The sequence below is a fragment of the Ranitomeya imitator genome, chromosome 3 (assembly GCF_032444005.1).
Source record: "Ranitomeya imitator isolate aRanImi1 chromosome 3, aRanImi1.pri, whole genome shotgun sequence".
NCBI lineage: Eukaryota > Metazoa > Chordata > Amphibia > Anura > Dendrobatidae > Ranitomeya > Ranitomeya imitator.
The window spans coordinates 608,867,872-608,888,863 of record NC_091284.1 but is presented as its reverse complement, the minus strand read 5'-3'; the positions used below and the strand labels follow the sequence as shown (position 1 = coordinate 608,888,863).

General features: G+C 44.5%; 1 protein-coding gene across 16 annotated transcripts in view; it reads right to left on the bottom strand.

The window, feature by feature from the left end:
- Positions 1-379: 379 nt before the first annotated feature.
- Positions 380-20,992, bottom strand: part of MYCBP2 (MYC binding protein 2) — a 380,821-nt gene continuing 360,208 nt past the window's right edge. For all 16 annotated transcript variants that reach the window (XM_069758078.1, XM_069758080.1, XM_069758086.1 and 13 more), the window contains 11 exons: positions 20,185-20,304; positions 18,662-18,763; positions 17,668-17,796; positions 17,189-17,321; positions 10,830-10,933; positions 10,543-10,731; positions 9,135-9,242; positions 8,712-8,921; positions 7,557-7,664; positions 6,755-6,920; positions 380-1,395 (listed from right to left, as the gene is read on the bottom strand). In XM_069758078.1, the coding sequence (XP_069614179.1) occupies positions 1,280-1,395; positions 6,755-6,920; positions 7,557-7,664; positions 8,712-8,921; positions 9,135-9,242; positions 10,543-10,731; positions 10,830-10,933; positions 17,189-17,321; positions 17,668-17,796; positions 18,662-18,763; positions 20,185-20,304 (1,485 nt within the window). In that variant the 3' untranslated portion in view covers positions 380-1,279. The remainder of the gene's footprint in view (positions 1,396-6,754; positions 6,921-7,556; positions 7,665-8,711; positions 8,922-9,134; positions 9,243-10,542; positions 10,732-10,829; positions 10,934-17,188; positions 17,322-17,667; positions 17,797-18,661; positions 18,764-20,184; positions 20,305-20,992) is intronic.

Below are 20,992 nucleotides of genomic sequence, written 5' to 3'. Positions count from 1 at the left end.
GCGCAGGGAAAACGCTACAAGTAGCATCGTCTGCGCCCCGTCTTGTGCGTCAAAATGACGCATGCATCGTAAAACGCATTACAATGCATACCGGCGCCCCCCATGTTAAAGATAGGGGCGCATGACGCATGCGTCGGTATCCGTCGGCGACGTTGCGCCCAACAACGCAAATGTGAACGTAGCCATACAGAGATTGTCGGAGGACCTAGGAAATGTCAGGAAAAGCAGCGTAGGACTGGCAAGACAACTTTTTAACAAAAATGTAAAAGGGGTCTGAAAACCCTTTTAATGCCAAGTGCAACATGAACAAAACCAAGTAAAAAATGAACATCAGAATTCATAAGGAAAAAAAAAATCAAATTCAGAAAAGCTTCACAAATATGATTTAAGTCTTTATTTTTCTTTTTAAAAGCCATTCCTCTTAAATAAGATCCTAAACATTCACCAGACTGTCACTGTATAAAAATGTACAGTGGCTTTATTAACATGTACATTCCATAAAGTTTACATCTGCAAAGATATGAGGCACACTCAGTATTGCACTTCATTAAAATTTCAGGCTCAAACATAACCCAGAAAGTTAAATGAAACTGCCTTTGTAATGTTGTAAATCTTAAACGGGACGAACATTGATATCTTTATGTACTATGTACAGCGTTTGTTACAACTTTATACCTTGTTATGTTATGTGCCCTCCACAGCAATGTCTCTTTCTTCTCTGTGGAACACAATGCAGAGCTCTCCAGCAACCAGAGAGTTGTATTAACAGTCTAGAAGATATACATATATACTCCTTTTTCCACGAGATGCAGGTATACTTGTACAAGGCTATTGGAAAGTCAGTGCTCATTACTGTAACTTTTCTTCTGATCATACATATACTGTATACATATATTTATATATCCTCGATATGGCGAGCCTTTTATATGCTGTGTATCCAAGCATTTTATACACATCTGGTGCCTTGTCGGTGGTGCTTTATGTAATGACCACATGCAAGCACCTCACAAGTAGCTATCATCAGTTTAAGTATAACAAAACATTGAGTTTGGTATGAAGAGTATGAACTCGTGAATACACAGCTGTATCTGGTGCCTCCTTCCTGGTTAACCTTGTTCGTAGACTCTTATGTGGTCCCATCCTGACCGGATGCTGTCGTCCAGAACCTGCCTGGAATGAAGGACTGCTACAGTCCATCTCAAAATTCACAAAGCAAGGATTTAAAAAAAAAAAAAAAATTATAATTAGAAACTGGAAAAGTAGTATGGGCTATTTTTCTTTAAAACGTGTGGGCATTTCTGCACACTCCACAGCCTAAGGCAAACTCTTCTCCAGTGGGGGGGTGGACCACATGAAGAGGGCACTCCGTCCCTTCAAGCTGTTTGCCTTTTGGACCTATAAACGAAAAAAAAAAATACAAAAATGAAACTCATATAACCAAAAAGGCAGGTTGACAATGCTTCAAAGTCAAAGATATAATCTATATTTGGCGTATCTATATCTTCATCCATCTCTCTCCCCCACTCTTCCTCCCTCCCTCTTGGCTCTCTTCCTCCCTCCCTCCCTCTTGGCTCTCTTCCTCCCTCTTGGCTCTCTTCCTCCCTCCCTCCCTCTTGGCTCTCTTCCTCCCTCCCTCCCTCTTGGCTCTCTTCCTCCCTCCCTCCCTCTTGGCTCTCTTCCTCCCTCCCTCCCTCTTGGTTCTCTTCCTCCCTCTCTCCTTCTCTGCTCTCTTCCTCCCTCTCTCCTTCTCTGCTCTCTTCCTCCCTCTCTCCTTCTCTGCTCTCTTCCTCCCTCTCTCCTTCTCTGCTCTCTTCCTCCCTCTCTCCTTCTCTGCCCTCTTCCTCCCTCTCTGCCCTCTTCCTCCCTCTCTGCCCTCTTCCTCCCTCTCTGCCCTCTTCCTCCCTCTCTGCCCTCTTCCTCCCTCTCTGCCCTCTTCCTCCCTCTCTGCCCTCTTCCTCCCTCTCTGCCCTCTTCCTCCCTCTCTGCCCTCTTCCTCTCTCTCTCCCCTTCTCTGCCCTCTTCCTCCCTCTCTCCTTCTCTGCCCTCTTCCTCCCTCTCTCCTTCTCTGCCCTCTTCCTCCCTCTCTCCTTCTCTGCCCTCTTCCTCCCTCTCTCCTTCTCTGCCCTCTTCCTCCCTCTCTCCTTCTCTGCCCTCTTCCTCCCTCTCTCCTTCTCTGCCCTCTTCCTCCCTCTCTCCTTCTCTGCCCTCTTCCTCCCTCTCTCCTTCTCTGCCCTCTTCCTCCCTCTCTCCTTCTCTGCCCTCTTCCTCCCTCTCTCCTTCTCTGCCCTCTTCCTCCCTCTCTCCTTCTCTGCCCTCTTCCTCCCTCTCTCCTTCTCTGCCCTCTTCCTCCCTCTCTCCTTCTCTGCCCTCTTCCTCCCTCTCTCCTTCTCTGCCCTCTTCCTCCCTCTCTCCTTCTCTGCCCTCTTCCTCCCTCTCTCCTTCTCTGCCCTCTTCCTCCCTCTCTCCTTCTCTGCCCTCTTCCTCCCTCTCTCCTTCTCTGCCCTCTTCCTCCCTCTCTCCTTCTCTGCCCTCTTCCTCCCTCTCTCCTTCTCTGCCCTCTTCCTCCCTCTCTCCTTCTCTGCCCTCTTCCTCCCTCTCTCCTTCTCTGCCCTCTTCCTCCCTCTCTCCTTCTCTGCCCTCTTCCTCCCTCTCTCCTTCTCGGCCCTCTTCCTCCCTCTCTCCTTCTCGGCCCTCTTCCTCCCTCTCTCCTTCTCGGCCCTCTTCCTCCCTCTCTCCTTCTCGGCCCTCTTCCTCCCTCTCTCCTTCTCGGCCCTCTTCCTCCCTCTCTCCTTCTCGGCCCTCTTCCTCCCTCTCTCTCGGCCCTCTTCCTCCCTCTCTCTCGGCCCTCTTCCTCCCTCTCTCTCGGCCCTCTTCCTCCCCCTCTCTCCGCCCTCTTCCTCCCTCTCTCAGCCCTCTTCCTCCCTCTCTCCGCCCTCTTCCTCCCTCTCTCAGCCCTCTTGCTCCCTCTCTCAGCCCTCTTGCTCCCTCTCTCCATATTTGGTTTATATTGCAGCAAAATAAAATATGCCAATCAAGAAAAAGCAGGGGAAGCAGTCCCAAAACATTTTATTAAGTTTTCCAGCTTAATTTATTATTCTTGGCACACAAAAAAGAAAAAATGACAGTGTCTTACATTGAACCATACTACAATTATATGAAAAACAGCCTAGGATGAAGAACTATTTGGCTCCTCTATTATCAAGCATCCATTCCACATTTCTGAGGTCCCAATGCCAATCCAGCATTGACATTAAAAATAATGTATGATTAACAGAGGATCCCTAGCAGCTAAGTCATCTGCCTCAGATCACTCTGGTATTCAGCCACTACAATGATATTGGAAATGTACCCTTAAACGGAAGGTGCCACATTTTATTTTTTGTATTAAAAATGATTGTTTATATAAACAATTATTTTTAATACAAATTTACATTTTTTTAACTTTAACATTTTTTATTATTAATTATTTTTTCAGCCACTGGGCGCCACCATTTTGCTTTGCAGGAGTGTAAGTGTAGCTGAACGACACTTACACTCTGCAAATACGGCAGCCCTGGGCATAGACATCTGCGGTCAGCATCTGACCCTATACTTTACTTTGAGCTGCTCCGTGCTGTGATCTGGCCACGCTCCCTGGGCCGTCCACATCACAGCAGAGGCAGGAGATCGGCGCCATCGTTCTAGAGCTCACACTGTATCTGTGAGATCCACTTGAGAGCCCTGCTGTTATAGGAGGAGGAGACCAAGGACGGCACAGGAGCGAGAAAGGAGCAGCGTCGCAGCAGTGAAGTAATATCGGCAGGGGAGGGGGAGAGGTAATCTAATCCTATCCTTTGTGATGCTGACTGAGCAGTGTATCTCCTCCCATGTGTTACTGTGCCGACTGTGTATCTAATCCTATCCTGTGTGATACTGACAGAGCTGTGTATCTAATCCTCTCCTGTGTGATGCTGTCTGCTGAGCCATGTATCTAATCCTACCCTGTGTGATACTGTGCTGAGACGTGTATCTAATCCTCTTGTGGTATACTGTGTGCTGAGCCGTGTATCTAATCCTATTCTGTGTGTTACTGTATGCTGAGCCGTGTATCTAATCCAACCCTGTGTGACACTGACTGAGCTGTGTATCTAATCCTCTCCTGTGTGATGCTGTCTGCTGAGCCGTGTATCTAATCCTACCCTGTGTGATGCTGTCTGCTGAGCTGTGTATCAAATCCTCCCCTGTGTGATACTGTCTGCTGAGCCGTGTATCTAATCCTACCCTGTGTGATACTGTGTGCTGAGCCGTGTATCTAATCCTATTCTGTGTGTTACTGTATGCTGAGCCGTGAATCTAAGCCTCTTCTGTGTGATACTTTGCTGAGACGTGTATCTAATTCTCCCCTGTGTGATCCTGACTGCTGAGCCGTGTATCTAATCCTATCCTGTGTGATACTGACTGAGCTGTGTATCTAATACTATCCGATGTAAAACTGACTGCTGAGCTGTGCATCTAATCCTCCTATGTGTGATACTAACTGCTGGGCCGTGTATCTAATCGTCTCCTATGCACTCCTCTCCCCCCTGTTATGTGTGATCTATATGGCGGTATTATGTGTGAAGTATATGGCGATATTATGTGGTAAGTATATGGCAGTATTATGTGTGATCTATATGGCGGTATTGTGAAAACACTGGTGGTATGTGAGATCTATATGGCATCGTTATGGGTGAAGTATATGGCGGTATTATGTGTGAAGTATATGGCGGTATTATGTGTGATCTATATGGTCGTATAATGTGGGAACACTATGGCGTCGTTATGTGCGATCTATATGATGGTATTATGTGAGATCTATAAGACAGTATTATGTGTGATCTATATGGCGGCATTATGTGAAAACACTATGGCAGTATTATCTTCAGAAAGGGGACCCATTCTAGGGTGGTTCTGGCTGAGCACCTGCACACGGGTCTGGGGTAATAGAGGGGGCAGCATGACCTCCAGTTAGGTGCAGTCAGAGGAAGGCTGGTGAGGCAGCTGAAGAGAGGGGTCTCATTTTTATCGTTACTTTATGGCTACATTTCCTTCCCAGCGTCACCCCGGACTGCGTCTGTCGCCTCAATTTCACACATCGCCAGGACAGGATGGAGAAAACAGGATCTGAGGAGGGGAATGGGGTCTTTACATGCAAAATCTGGATCAGAACAGGCCATCAATCCACAGAAATGTTTCCTGGATTTCTGTGGAGCAGAAAAGCAGACTGTCCATCCATGTGTATAAAAGACAGCACTCTATGTACAATTTCTGGCTGCTCCGCGCACCGAACAGGGTGCCCCCCATAGACGAGCACACTGCTCTCCTGAAATACTCTGTGCTGCTGTCGCCCTGCTCCATCCACCATATATCTCCCAGAATCCTTGCTGCCTGCCATCCTCGGTGACTGTCTACTGTCTATACTGTGACTGTCTACTTGTCAGTATAACTTTGCAGTCACCAACAAAATGGCTTCTCACAGCCATGTCAGCAGACTCCGCCCATAATTACTGCAGTGCTGTAATGTCAGCTAGTTGTACACTAGGTTTTTATCAAATTTCATTAGCTGCTCCCCCTAGTGTTTAAAAGTGGAAATGCCAAACCTTTTAAAATTATTTTTCATATTTTACTAAATTATAAAAACTGTGCAGGAGGTGTGGGTTAAATCTGCGCTGCCTTAATGATGAAGTTCCAAGGATAATAAATTTAAAAGGTGGTTTATTCAACACGTTTCAAGGTCAGTGCGACCTCTTCTTCAGGAAATTCCACATACAACACAACCATGTGTGGGCGAAACGCGCGTAGGGGCGCGTGTTGGCATTCATGGATAGAGAAAAGGGTAAGAACACAGCATGGGACTAGCTCCCTTATATTGATATTGATATTACTTTGGGGTCACTGGACCATGGGGTATATCCGCTTCACTTAGCAATATGGGTCTGATCTTTATGGCTGCTTGGGGATATAGTAAGCACTAGCATGTTATTATTTTTTCCGTTAGGCATCCATTGGATCTAATCACTACAATTTATACCCCTTCTCTACATCCATGATGCAACACTGGTTTTAGGGCACCCATTCTCAATATTCAACTGACTCTGTATGATATATTTTTGTTTATTTGGAGTTATGTCTTGTGAATTATAGGTTTTGCTTCATTGCATTAATAAATATATACTTTTTTATCATTGATGAGTTGATATACTTCATGTTCTTTGGTTTCTATATATTAGGAAGTATCTTGGGGTATTATCCCAATTAGTCCTGGGTGATCCAGACAGGACTGTCCTTTATGGCAATGGTATCTGTATCTGAGGTTTTGTTTCTGATCCTTTTCATTCAACAAAATCAGGTGAGCAATTCTAAGAAAGCTCTCTTGGTTATCTAGAGGATAAGACCCTATTTTGCACTTTGTGTCTCCATTTTTTTCCTATAGCAACTAAATTATAAACAAATTATAATATTTTTAAAGAAAATTTAAACGTGAATTCTTTACATTTTTTCAATCGCTGGAATTTTTTTTTTTATGGCACCTTCCCTTTAAGGATAGGTCATCATTATCAGATCAGTGTGGGTCTGACCCCTGTGATCTCCACAGATCAGTTTTTTCTATCCAGCTGGTGCCAATAAGAGTGTGATGGTGCGGTGGTATTCAGCTCTGTACACACATACGTAGGATAAAATACTACTGAAGAGATGTTGGAACACCTAACAGAAATACATGGGCAATTCTGCTTACCTGCAGGACAATGTGGAAGTTCTTCTTTAAGTATGCTGGTCATTCGCTGGAAGTCGTCATGGCAAGCATTACAAAAATGTGTTGTTCCAAAACAAAAAAATACAGCTACTGAGCAGCAGTAACGACACTTGTACTCAAGGAAATCAGTACCGTGTTTCGGACACATCTGTCAAAAGGAAGTAGAAAAGCAGTTTTCACTACCATGTTACTAACTATGCAGATGGAAAGTGATCTGTAACCAATGGCAATTACTAAAAGGGTTATACAGCATTTGTAATGCGATGGCTTAGCCCTAGGATACGTCACCTATCTTATGCTCAGTTCACACATCCAAGTGTCACGGTCCGACAATGGACTGCAATTCACTGGCTGAGGTCTCCTGCCCTGACCTTGGAACGGGACACAGTGTCAATCTGTCCTTACATTGAAGGGAATCCAAATATTGCCATCTCCTATGACAAGCTGTCTGAAGAAGCTGTGGCGAACACAAACACTACAGTCTCTTCAATGTTTATGGCAGGTTGGTTCGGACTTGCCTGCACAACACCGCAGTAACCTGAATCATTGCTATGAAAAGAACGGCAGAGACAAGCAGCAAGCTGATGGACACATTGAAGAGCCCCTTCATACAGCTCATCACCAAGCTAATATTGGGCTATAGTGGTAAGCCAATCAAAAGGCTCGATAACCTCTTTAAATCCATTCGTAGACTAAATGTTCTGCTTTCAAAGTTTCAAATGCAACCCTATGGTGTATTTGATTACAAACGTGACATGACTGTTCACCAGGGATGGCATCATACCTGAGCCCTGGACACATCGGAGCATGCTCCACATATCAGCTCTCTCGGATCATAGTCATCTCCTTGGCCAGCCTCTGCATCACAACGTGCTTCGCCACCAAAATATGCCTTTAAAAAGAAAAAAGCAAATAAAAAAAGTTAGTCCTGCATAAAGAAAATAAAACAGTTTCTAGATAAATTACACTTAATAATTCTCCCAAGTGTGCACAGTGTGGGGATTTGCCGGTTTCTGAGTAGGGAATGGTGGTGCTGTATGCGTTATGCATACTCCCAAGCAGAACATGTCTAGGGGGCGCAGAATCCGCGCCTCTTCCAGTGACGTGGCCGTCTAGTGGGCACGGCCCCGCTCAATACAAGTGTATGGCATGAGGCAGAGACCACTGGCCGGGAGTACTTATAACACATACATACCTTCCGTTCCCAGCTCAGAAGCTGACCAATCCTTTCAGTGCACTGTGTGTGCGCTGGGGGAATTCATGGTTATGTAGTTATTACACAGGGACTGCAGACTTATTTTAATCAGCGATCTAGAGATACATATAATTTTTTTTTTTTATTACCATTTCCAATTATACACACATTTACTGGGATATGGGCAGAAAATGGAGAAAAATCAATTATCTCGTATTCTAATTATTTTCCCAATACAGTAACCACTGTATCTGGCTATGCACAATAGACTCACAGTCCACCATTAAAACTGAATCTGTGAATAAAGTTCCTTATATTAGGTCTCGTGCATAAAGGAATTATAAGGATCCATGCAGGAGCTACAAATTTAGTGTTCGGAAGGATTTCTTTCCTTTTAATATGTAATCTGAATCCTCGCCATTACCAATGATTTTTATATTAAGGAATGCTGGATATGACAGCCAGAGTCCAGCTACAGCCCTCATGGCTTAGTTTGTTTCCTGCATCTGGAGGTCAATACTACACCATATTTGCGTAAAGTAATTTGAATTGAAATTTCACTAAAGTTTGGAATATCTACTTTCTCTAAATGACCAATTGACTGTTGAGGTGAAAGCTTTAGGAACCATCATAATGATTTTTTTAGGACTCCTATTAATTTGGTTAGTCATTAGTTAGTAAGTCAGCTACACAGTAAGTGATTAGACAGGCCCAAATAACTTAGGAATGTGCTTGCGGAATTACCTTTTTACATTTGTAGCAGACATAATAAGCATATCTGTTCATGGCATAACTGGCAGGGTCATTGTAATAACGGACTCCCGGTGTAGTGATTGCATCACTTTTGTGTAGTCCTTCATATTCCAGCCTCATCAAAGCCTTCCTTCTGACATCTTCATAAAGGTCTCGGATCGGGTCTAGAAGATCTTTTAACACTGAATGATTTATTTTGTTCTACAAATAGATAGGGAGATTAATTACTTCCCACATTGACATCAAGTCTCTCAGTACATAATGAAAAGCTAATAAATGAGAATAATATGTACAGGGTTGACAGATTAGAAGAGCAATCAGTCACATCATTCTTCTGAGGTTTTCATTGATGTCCTGTTGGCACAAACAGTCAGAAGTGAAACTGTGTACTAGAATTCCATCCAAATTAAATACCTTGCAGATAGGACAGGACATAAAACCAAATGTTATCCGTGGCCCCAGCCATCTGTTTTCTAGGACACGTCGGCAACATTGCAAGTGGAACACATGGCTGCAGTCCAGCTGAAAAACAAAACAGAATGACCATATCTGGAGGAAAACAATTCTGAGCGGTAAATAAAAGCGATATTTCTGTATTTCCGAAGAAGGCACCTGTAGAGGAAAGTGCCCCAAAATGGATATATATATGTATATATATATATATATATATCTCTATATCTATCTATATAGATATATATCTATATAGATATATATCTATATAGATATATATCTATATAGATATATATCTATATATCTATATAGATATATATCTATATAGATATATATCTATATAGATATATATCTATATCTATCTATCTATCTATCTATCTATCTATCTATCTATCTATCTATCTATCTATCTATCTATATTTACATGTTGGCCCATAAGGGTTGGTCATCTATGGTATGGCTACTGCCACCAGCTGTGAATGGATTTTGTACCAGTAAGCTTGCAGTTCAGTTCCATCCTATGGCTCTATCCGACACCAAAATGGATATGTCAATTTTCAAATTACCGTATTTTGCAGATTATAAGAGGCATTGGATTATAAGACCCACCCCAAATTTTGAGGAGAAAAATAAGAAAAAATACTTTTTTTTTTTAATAAAATGGTGGTGCTTCTTATAATCCATGTGTCTTATTGCTTACTAGGGGTGCTGGCTGCAGTGAAGCGGGGTCCCAGGGTCATTGCTCGAGGAGGCAAGAGTGCAGCGTTGCTGCAGGCTGGGATGAGAGGGTGTTTGGATGTGCGGTGCGGCGTGCCGTTATGGATGTCTGGTGCTGCGGGGGCTCTACCGACATCTTGTGAAAGCCTGAGCCCCCGCAGTGACATGGTTTCCTATGAGGTGGACAGGACTCCGGGAAAATGGCTGCCGGCTGAGGGCGGTGCATGCGCACATGGGGATCTCGGCACTGAGATCATTGCGGTCGAGCATCATTGCAAGTGAGCATTTCTGCTACATAGAGTAGAGCTGAAAACCTGTTCTATGTTGTACAAGCAATCAGATGATTGCAGCTTCTTGTCTCCCATGAAGACTCTTGAAGCCAGTGTAAAGTGAAAAAAAAAAATGTTTTAAAAAATATGAAAAAAAAAAAAAAAATATATATATATATATATATATAAAAAGTTCAAATGACACCCTTCCCCCCCCCCCCCATTTGCAATAAAATACATTTGGCTTTTCCGCGTTCAGAACCACCCAGTCAAGCTATAAAAAAAAAAAAAAAATTAATCGGTAAACAGCGTAGCGGAAAAAAAAGGTCAAAATGCCAGAATTACATTCTTTTGGTCGCCGCAACTAAGATTGAAACACAACCAACCTGAATGGCAGGAGCTGCAGAAAGTGCTTCCGTAAAGCAGACCATGCACATGTCATCTGCGTCCTGTTTCAGACTTGTTGCACTTTTATCACACCCATGTAGGCATGGTAAACAGTGGTCCTCATTCTTCACACCGCCACAAGGATGCCCACATGGGTGTGTCTTGCCACAGGCTGACTTTGCATATTCCTGGGAACAGGAAACACACACAATTATATGGTACTGCATTACTACTATTGGACTGGAAATCAACTTTCTATAAAGATCAATAGGATCGTTTCACCAACCTGACAATCTGCATCAGAGCATACGCTCCCCACAGCTGATAGCTCCGTACCATTTCTGGAACCACAAAATCGGCATGTTTCAGAGCTGCTGCTAGCGGGCTTTCCTAAAAGACAAACCCAGCATTTCACATAGGACATTACAGTAAGTTATACCACACCACGGATCACCATACAGAAAGCTGCAACTGAACACTTCGAGTGCTGCGGATATCCTGGAGCACTCAAAAGCATTCATTCTTCTGGGTACACTTGTAGACAGTTTTTGAAGGAACTCCGCAGCGAAGTTGTTCCAAGCATCTTGGAAAACTAACCACAGATCTGTGGCTGTACGCTTGTGCAAATCCTTCCATCTCTCATGTAATCCCAGATAGATTTGATGACTTTTAATAAAGTAGAAGATGGCGACATTTACATATTTTACTACACACACAGAACATACCTAACTCGTCAATCCAATAGGTAATCCAGCTCAGGCAGTCTGTTAAAAGCTTTCAAATTTTAGTAGGAAAATTCTTTAAAGGGAACCTGTCACCCCCAAAATCGAAGGTGAGGTAAGCTCACCAGCATCAGGGGCTTATCTACAGCATTCTGTAATGCTGTAGATAAGCCCCCGATGTATCCTGAAAGATGAGAAATAAAGGTTAGATTATACTCACCCAGGGGCGGTCCCACGGAGGTTCTGGTCCGATGGGTGTCGCGGTCCGGTCCGGGGCCTCCCATCTTCTTACGATGACGTCCTCTTCTTGTCTTCACGCCGCGGCTCTGGCGCAGGCGTACTTTGCCTGCCCTGTTGAGAGCAGAGCAAAGTATTGCAGTGCGCAGGCGCCGGGAAAAGTCAGAGAGGCACGGCGCCTGCGCACTGCAGTACTTTGCTCTGCCCTCAACAGAGGAGAGAGTAATGGGGTCCCCCCTAGCCTCTGCAACTCCCCGTGAAGTCCCCGTGAAGTCCTATAGGTTCATTTTGATCACTGTGATAGAACCTATCACAGTGATCAAAATAAAAAAAATATTAAATCAAACCCCACTTTATCACCCCCTCAGTTCGGTAAAAATAATAAATAAAATTTTTTTTTAATTTCCATTCTTCCATTAGGGTTAGAGTTGGGCTAAAGTTAGGGTTGGGATTAGGATTAGGGGTGTGTTAGGGATTAGGTTTATGGTTATAGTTGGGATTAGGGGTGTGTTGGGGTTAAGGTTGTGGCTAGGGTTATGGTTGGCATTAGGGTAAGGGGAGTGTTGGGGTTAGGGTTGGAGATAAAATTAGGGGGGTTTCCACTGTTTAGGTACATCAGGGGGTCTCCAAACGGGACATGGCACCACCGTTGATTACAGCCAATTTTGCATTTAAGGCATTCTGAGCCAGGCCATGAGCCCAAACAGTGGCTTTCCGACACATATATGGGGTTATTGGCGTACTCATGAAAAATTGCATTTGTGGTCCATTTTCTCCTGATACCCTTTTGAAAACAAAAAAAAAAACAAAAAAAAAACTGTTCCAAAGTAAATTTTTTGTGAAAAAAGTAAAACGTTAATTTATTTCCTTCCACATTGCTTTAGTTCTCGTGAAGCACCTGAAGGGTTAATAAACTTCTTGAATGTTTTGCGCACCTTGAGGGGTGCATTTTTTAGAATGGTGTCACTTTTGGGTATTTTCTGTTATATTGACCCCCCCCAAACTCACTTCAAATGTGAGGTGGTCCCTAAAAAAAAAAAAAAAAAGTTTGGTAAATTTTGTTGGAAAAATGAGAAATCGCTGGTCAACTTTTAGCCCTTATAACATCCTAACAAAAAAAATTATGCTTCCAAAATTGTGCTGATGTAAAGTAGACATGTGGGAAATGTTATTTATTAACTTTTGTGTGTGACACTACTCTCTGATTTAAGGGTTCAAAAATTAAAATTTTGAAAATTGCTAAATTTGATAAATTTCCATTTTTTTCATAAAGGCAAGTTATATGGAATAAATTTTAGCACTAACATGAAGTACAATATGTCATGAAAAAACAATCTCAGAATCAGTGGCATACGTTGATGTGTTCTAGAGCTATAACCTCAAAGTGACAGTGGTCAGAATTGTAAAAATTGGCTTAGTCATTAAGTACTGCGGAATAAGTAAAGCGCTGCGGAATATGTTGGCGCTATATAAATAAAGATTATTATTATTAAGTACCAAATTGGCTCTGTCACTAAGGGGTTAATCCTTGGTATGCAGGGATTAAGAACCGCTAGGTTCGAATCGCGTCTGCCCATAGAACTCTGCCCACATTGGGGGCTTGTGACTTTTATGCTGAATGAATTACTTATTTTAAAGAATTTTCTTAATAAAATTTGAAAGCTTTTAACAGACTGGCTGAGTTGGATTACCTATTGGAGTGATTGCTTTTCAGCAGCACTGCAGTTTCCGTGCTTTTCTTGCTTCTTCCTAACTCATACCTAACTCGTGGTGGAAAAAAATTAAAACACTGAAGTGGTATCAGGGAAACTAGACGTTCACTATTAAATTAAAAAACCCTCCACTCTTGAGGATGGAGAGGATTTTTAGTAAGGACTTAAATGCAATGTTCCTTGTTTTTACAAGCACTTTGCAATTTTATCCATTTATGAACTTAAGACAACCCTTTAAGATGGAAGTCAGCAGACAACCCTGATAAGGTACATCAAATAAAATATGCACACAACGTAACCTGTGCTGCACTACGTAAGCAAAAAAGAATGTCTGAGTGTTTCTTTAACATTGCAAAAACCACTGAGCATGTTAGGGTAAGCTTTAAAACAGGATTTTTGGTTGCTTACCGTAAAATCTGTTTCTTGGAGCCTCCATTGGGGGACACAGGAACCATGGGTGTATGCTGCTGCCACTAGGAGGCTGACACTATGCAAATAAAAAAAGTTAGCTCCTCCTCTGCAGTATACACCCTACCGACTGGCATTATACTCTTCAGTTAGTGAGAAAGCAGTAGGAGATAATGAACTAGGTCGAAAAACCATAACCATAAACATGAGAACTGTAAACGTGAGAACAGTCATAGAACATATAACCACAGAAACATTGGGAGGGAGCTGTGTCCCCAAATGGAGGCTCCAAGAAACAGATTTTACGGTAAGCAACCAAAAATCCTGTTTTCTTTATCGCCTCTCATTGGGGGACACAGGAACCATGGGACGTCCCAAAGCAGTCCCTAGGGCGGGAAAAACAGACTTCCATCAGGTCAGAGGACTCACCACTGCCGCCTGCAAGATCCTTCTGCCTAGGCTGGCGTCCGCCGAAGCGTAGGTATGGACTTTGTAAAATTTGGCGAACGTGTGGATGGAAGACCAAGTTGCCACTTTGCAAAGCTGTAGGGCGGAAGCCCTGTGGTGCACTGCCCAGGAGGCGCCGACTGCCCGGGTAGAGTGAGCCTTAATCCCAGGAGGGGGCACTCTGTTCTTGACCCGGTAAGCCTCCAAAATTGCCATTCTGATCCAGCGAGCAATAGTCGCTTTAGAAGTCGGTTGGCCTCTGCGCGTGCCATCAGGAAAGACGAAAAAGGAATCCGTCTTCCGGAAAGTGGACGTTCTATCGAGATAGATCCTCACAGCCCTGACGAGGTTCAGCTTGTTCAACGATCGCTCCAGAGGATGAGTCGGAGCTGGACAAAAGGAAGGTATAACTATGTCCTCGTTGAGGTGGAAACCACCTTAGGAAGAAAGGAAGGTGGAGGCCGGAAGACCACCTTGTCCTGGTGAATGACCAAAAACGGAGGTCGGCAAGACAGGGCCGCCAACTCGGAAACGCGGCGAATAGACGTGATGGCCACAAGAAAGGTCACCTTCCAAGATGGAACTGATAGAGGAATCTCCCTAAGAGGCTCAAAGGGAGAAACCCTCAGAACGTCCAGTACCAGGGCAGCACGGTGGCGCAGTGGATAGCACAGCAGCCTTGCAGTGCTGAAGTCCTGGGTTCCAATCCCACCTTGGACAAAAAAAACTGCAAGGAGTTTGTATGTTCTCTCCGTGTTTGCGTGGGTTTCCTCCAGGTACTCCGGTTTCCTCCCACATTCCAAAGACATACTGATAGGGAATTTAGATTGTGAAGCCCCATCGGGCACAGCGATGATAATGTGTGCAAACTCTAAGGCTGGGTTCACACTTTGCGGTTTTAATTCTTTTGGAGCAGAACAATATTGTATCATACAATTATTAGGTTCTGTAGAAGGACGTAAATCTGGGGATTTATTATGATGGAATATAGGCTGAACTGGATGGACAAATGTCTTTTTTCGGCTTACTAACTATGTTACGATGTTACAGGTTTAAATCCCATGCATCCACAGGGGCCCTGTACGCCGGTACAGCGTGGGCTACTCCTTGAAGGAAGGTCTTAACCTGTGGCCGAGAAGCTTCAGTCTTCTGAAAGAGGATGGAAAGCGCAGAGACCTGGCCCTTCAGGGAGCTAAGAGCCAGGCCCGAATCCAGTCCTGCCTGAAGGAAGGCCAAAAGAGAAGGCAGGGAAAAAGACATAGATGGAACGCGGTTGGACTCGCACCAACGGAAGTAAGCCTTCCAGGTACGGTAGTAGATCCTGGAAGACGAAGGCTTCCGAGCCTGAACCATGGTGTGAATCACCCGGTCCGAAAGGGCGGACGCTCTTAAAACTGCGGTCTCAACGGCCACGCCGTTAAACTGAGCGACCGAGAATTCGGGTGGCAGATCGGACCCTGAGACAGCAGATCGGGCCTGTCTGGAAGGCGCCAGGGAGCGTCCGCGAGAAGGTTGACGAGCTCCGCGAACCAAGCTCTCCTGGGCCAATCCGGGGCGATCAGGATGACCGGCACCCCTTCCGCTTTGATCTTCTTTAACAGTTTGGGAAGCAATGGAAGGGGTGGGAACAGGTAGGGCAGCTCGAACTGTGACCAAGGAATGGCCAGAGCGTCGACGCCCACTGCGAGAGGATCGCGAGACCTGGAGACGAACTGCGGAACCTTCCTGTTCAGTCGAGACGCCGTGAGATCCACGTCCGGAGTCCCCCATCGAAGACAAATCTGATGGAAGACCTCCGGATGTAAGGACCATTCCCCTGCCGCGAGGCCCTCGCAACTGAGGAAGTCGGCGGCCCAGTTGTCCACGCCGGGGATATGCACTGCGGATATCACCGGAACCGTTGCCTCTGCCCAAAGGAGGATCTTGGATACCTCGGCAAGGGCCAAGGAGCTCCGGGTCCCCCCCTGATGGTTGACATATGCCACAGCCGTGGCGTTGTCCGTCTGGATCCGGACTGGCAGGCCCCTGAGAATCCTTTCCCAGTGGCGGAGGGACAGAAAGATGGCCCGAATTTCGAGGACATTGATTGGCCTGTAGGGGGGCCGCGCCGCAGAGGGAAGAGCATGCGGCACCGATTGTGACAGAGAGGTGCAAAAGGCAGAGCGATTGCCGCCGTGGGGAAGCAGCGCGGCCGGACATCAGAGCCGCCGCGCAAAAGATGGGCCCCGGTTTTTGTCCCTAATTACCGCCCAGTACAGAAAAGGTGCGGCCGCAGGGATAGTAGTGCGGCCGCAGAAATAGCAGTGCGGCTGCCTGTTAGGCGCCGCGCCACACAAAGTAGCAGGAAAGGTAGGGAATCCAAGAGGCCCCCTAAGAAGAACTGATAAGGAGCACCAAATACTCACCTAACATCCCACGCCGTCGTACTAACCTTAAAAACATGGAAGATATTAGACGTCCTTGGAGCTGGTGGACGTCCTCGTCTCCTCCGACCGACAGGCTCTGGAAGGCGAGTGGGTGGGGGACGGAGCCAGGACCGGACTTCTAAGCACGCTTGTGTGCTAGGATCTTGGTCCTGGAGAGGGATCTATGAGGATACGGGGTGGCAGTACACGCCGTACTCATAGTCCGCTTTGTGGGACTACAGGTGTGACTGCTCACCCTGTATTCCTTCCGAAAAACCTGAAAAAGAAACGACGCACATTGAGGTAGATAAGGGTCTAATGAAAGACCCGTGTCCACCTCCTACTGACACTAAGCTAAACTGAAGAGTATAATGCCAGTCGGTGGGGTGTACACTACAGAGGAGGAGCAAACTTTTTTATTTGCATAGTGGCAGCAGCATACACCCATGGTTCCCGTGTCCCCCAATTTGAGGCGATAAAGAAATTAGTCTTATGCACTGTAATATCGGGATTCATCATGATATATGTGTTATCTGACTCTGTATTATGTTGGAATTACTATATCATAGCCATAGGTAACAGCCAGCACTCAGGAGTCTAGCGCTGCATGTACAGTAAGAAATCGTGGAGCCCTATGAGTATGTATGTTAGTTTTATGTCTAGAGAATGATTTCATAATAGAAAACCGTTATTTATTTTTAACTTGAATCCTACCTGTTTGCTCTCTGAATTCAACCATTGCCTTCATAGTTTTGGAATCGGCGAGCGCCATCAGCCAAAACAACTTGGTTCTTCCACAGCCCTCATGGAGATCCACTTTGATTGCTTCTTCTTCCTCTTTGAATACCTGCACAAAACAGAGGGTGATGGCTACCTGATCTATCCAGAAATGTTCACTAGTGGCTACCACTTCATGCCATGTAACTACTAAAAAATAAAAAACTGGTCTTATTGCCCAACAAGGAGGAGACCCCCAGCGTCTTCCCACCCAGCTCCAATTACTGACGGCACTAGGGACACACAGCAGCCAGCCGTGATCACCGCCGTTAGGGGTCGGGAGCGCACTCCTCTCGTTAAACCACTAGACTAAAATTACGTTTTTACTAGCCAACGGCTACCTTATGCTGCTGTTACATAAGGCAATACAATCTGACAGTTCTCTTAGATAATGCTGCACCTGTGGTTTACTTTACCTGTCTTTGATGGGATTTTGTTCGTCGATGTAGGTGGAGAAAGCGATCACAGTCCGTGCACAGATTTCCACAAGTATTGCACAAAATGATTGCTGCAGTTTCTCCATCATCATGATTATCACACATTGGCTGCAAGAAACAAGAGAACACACAATACATGAACATCATAGTAGTGCAGCTGGAAAGCTTTAAAGTGGGACTTCACCAGGCATATAATGTCTGCATCATCAAGGAACAGATAAAACCATTCATTATAACTGGAAAAGAGGGAGAGACCCCAGAGTTGGAGTCTATTTGTGCCATAAACATGATTTCACTACTGAAGTCTGCAGTTATTGACAATTTGATGTTCCGCAGCTCTTCCGAGAACATTATATAAGCATCCCAATGGTAGCATCTACAGACACAGACATTATCTTAATTGTTACATCAAAGGATCCTTGATAAATGGAAACTGAAGATTATAATTTAGAAAATATAAAGAAAAGAAAAAAACTTTCATAAAAATAATGCTGGCCGATTATTCTAAAGAAGAGGCCTGTAATTAAAGGGAATCTGTCACCAGGTTTTTGCTCTTATTTGACAGAAGCATAATACCAACTTACTATCACTTAGTTTACGGAGTGCAGCAGTTGTGACCGTTTTTAAATGTAGCAGAGCTGAGAAAGCTGACCCCTGATGTACATCGTCTATAGACAGTAAGCTGCCTATCACAGGAGGCATGGTTAGACTAGGTCTCACAGGCTGCTTTAGTCCAGCAGTGAATCACCAGGTGATAAAACATGCATTGTAAACAACAGCACACAGCCTGATAAATGACACATTAGTGAATTCAGCGTTTTAACCCCTACATCACACTTTCTTCAGATTACACACAAAAAAACTGCTTACAGATTCCCTTTAAATGCATATTTAATAATAAAAAAATTAAACACTGTCCCAATCCTGCACTAGGAGTTTTCCATTCTGAATGTTAAAAGTACAAGGAGATTACCATTTGTTTTTGTTGTCCGTCTTTCCCCATCCACCTTCCAGAAGATAACCGGTCCACATGATCTTGATCAAGAACACATAATGATGCTACAGCCAGCCATAGCTAAGATTATACAGAAAATACGTTTTATCACACAGTGCAATGAAAACAGCAATTACAGATACATAAATACTGCTACTATAGGTTTAATTACTATGATACGATTTAATGGAAGTCTCACAAAATACACTTTTGGTCAAATGCACAGTAATTCTGCAATGGCAGCAGCCAAACACACTTTATATCAACTGCCTAAAAACCCAAAAGCAGACGGAGCCCCAATAGGAAGCTGCAATTAAATGTTACTCAATTGTTCTTGTCTGGACTGCAAGTCAGTTTTTTTCACATCTTAAGAGGGAAGTCTCCTGTAATCGTAAACCAGAAAACCCCAAATCATGCCTCGTCTAAGTCGGTGCCATTTTTTTTGCAAAGTGACAAATACCCTGGATGTTACTTGAGTAGAATTGTACATGCACCCCCTGGGTGAGAAAGGCAGGTTCCCATTATCCAAGGTGATCTGCTCACTGCTTCCGACTTCCATGGAATTATTAAACATTTCCATTAAAAACATTATTTGGCAGTGTTTTCTCCTGGCCAACTCCACACTCCAGAAGTAAAGTAAGCGGCCCATTTTACATACACTGCAGGGAAACACAGCTGTAAAGCGGCGCTTACACGTATCAGAGCGACACACCAGACACATCTGCAGGAAAATCCAACCACAAGCTAATGCCTTACTCAAATGCCCATTTTTCATTCACATGTTCTTTACATGCTTTCCAACAGAACACAGTCAATGGCCATGCTTAAGTAAAAAAAAAAAAAGAAAAGACCATTTTTATCGCAGTCAAGGATCAAAAGTGGCTCATTTAAAAGCACCACTCCAGAGTGTTTTGTGTTTATGTAAGTGCTGGAGTGGTAGCACTAATCGAAGTTCACTGCCTGTAGTATTAGGTTTACCAGCTGCCATCTTCATCTGCACCGCTACGGTTGTCTCCTGAAGTCTGTGACCTGCTGGGGCGCTCCCGGATTTGCCGGGAAGGCAGGAAGTCACTACTCAATATAAGTGCTAGGACGAGGCCAGGACGAGGCTCCCCTAGATTTACACTGAGCTGGTGACCGCTTGTGTCAGTCAGAAGTTGTGGTCACAAGATGTCGGACTGGGACAGCAGCGGCGCCAGAAACATCTGAAGACAGTGGCTGATAAGTACCCCCCCCCCCTAGGGTCAGGGACATTACGTCAGTGGCACCACTCCAGCACAAAAATAAAACAGTGTTCCAAAAATAACAATAGCACCTGACTTTTACTGTTTAATAATGAGAAGCTTAGAACTTCTTTTTGTTCTGCACACAGGGAAAATGGACACTAATCAAAAAAAGGTACAGACTGACAACAATCGGATGAAGATCGAATCTACCACAAGATAGGAAAAACAATGTCTGAATAAGCTAGTGTAATTAGTGTATATGGAAATAAAACCTACCCTGGTGGTTGCGATACATCTCACTGGGGAACGATACTCCTCCTCCATCTTGGTCAGTGCAATGATTGTCTCTGCAATTGCATTTTTTGTGACACGCGACCAGGCCTCTGAGAGGTGCCCCTATAAAAAACATTAAGGGTAATGGCGGTTCATTTCAACATGAAATAAAGATTCTAAATGATAACAAGGAAAAAAAAAGTGCTCGTTCTTAAGCAGGGGTGGGAAACCTCAGGCCCCCGGGCCATTTACGGCCCTCGATGACATTTTATCAGGCCCCCGAGCAGAATCTCAGGGACCGCATTCTTGGGCAGGGAGCTGTACTTTGATTGCCCCAGCTCATTCATTTCTTCTTGCTCTGTTAGCACACACATGCAGTGTTCACTACTGAACACTGAAGGGCATGCAATGAAAGATTACGCCCTGACGCCAGGGTCAGGATGTACTTTGTGGGCGGAGTATCTACGGCCCCCAAAAGATGGTATAAATATCCAAATGACCCTTCGCAAGAAAAAGATTCCCCACCCATGTTCTAAAGGCTTTGTCCAGGCATAATGTCCAACATCATTCAATACTGGGCACAGAGAATTTAGAAGGGGTTGTCTGGTTTAAAATTAAAAGTCTGCAGTCACTATGTTCTGAGGTCACTATGTACTGAATCCCCCAGCGCACCAGGATTCACTGGTTTCTGAGCTGGGAACGGGGTTGATGTATCAATATACACACTGCTGGGCAGAAGCCATCTAGGGAAAGCAGCCTCGCTCCATACAAGAGTATGGAGCGAGGCTGCCTATACACCATCCACTTTTAT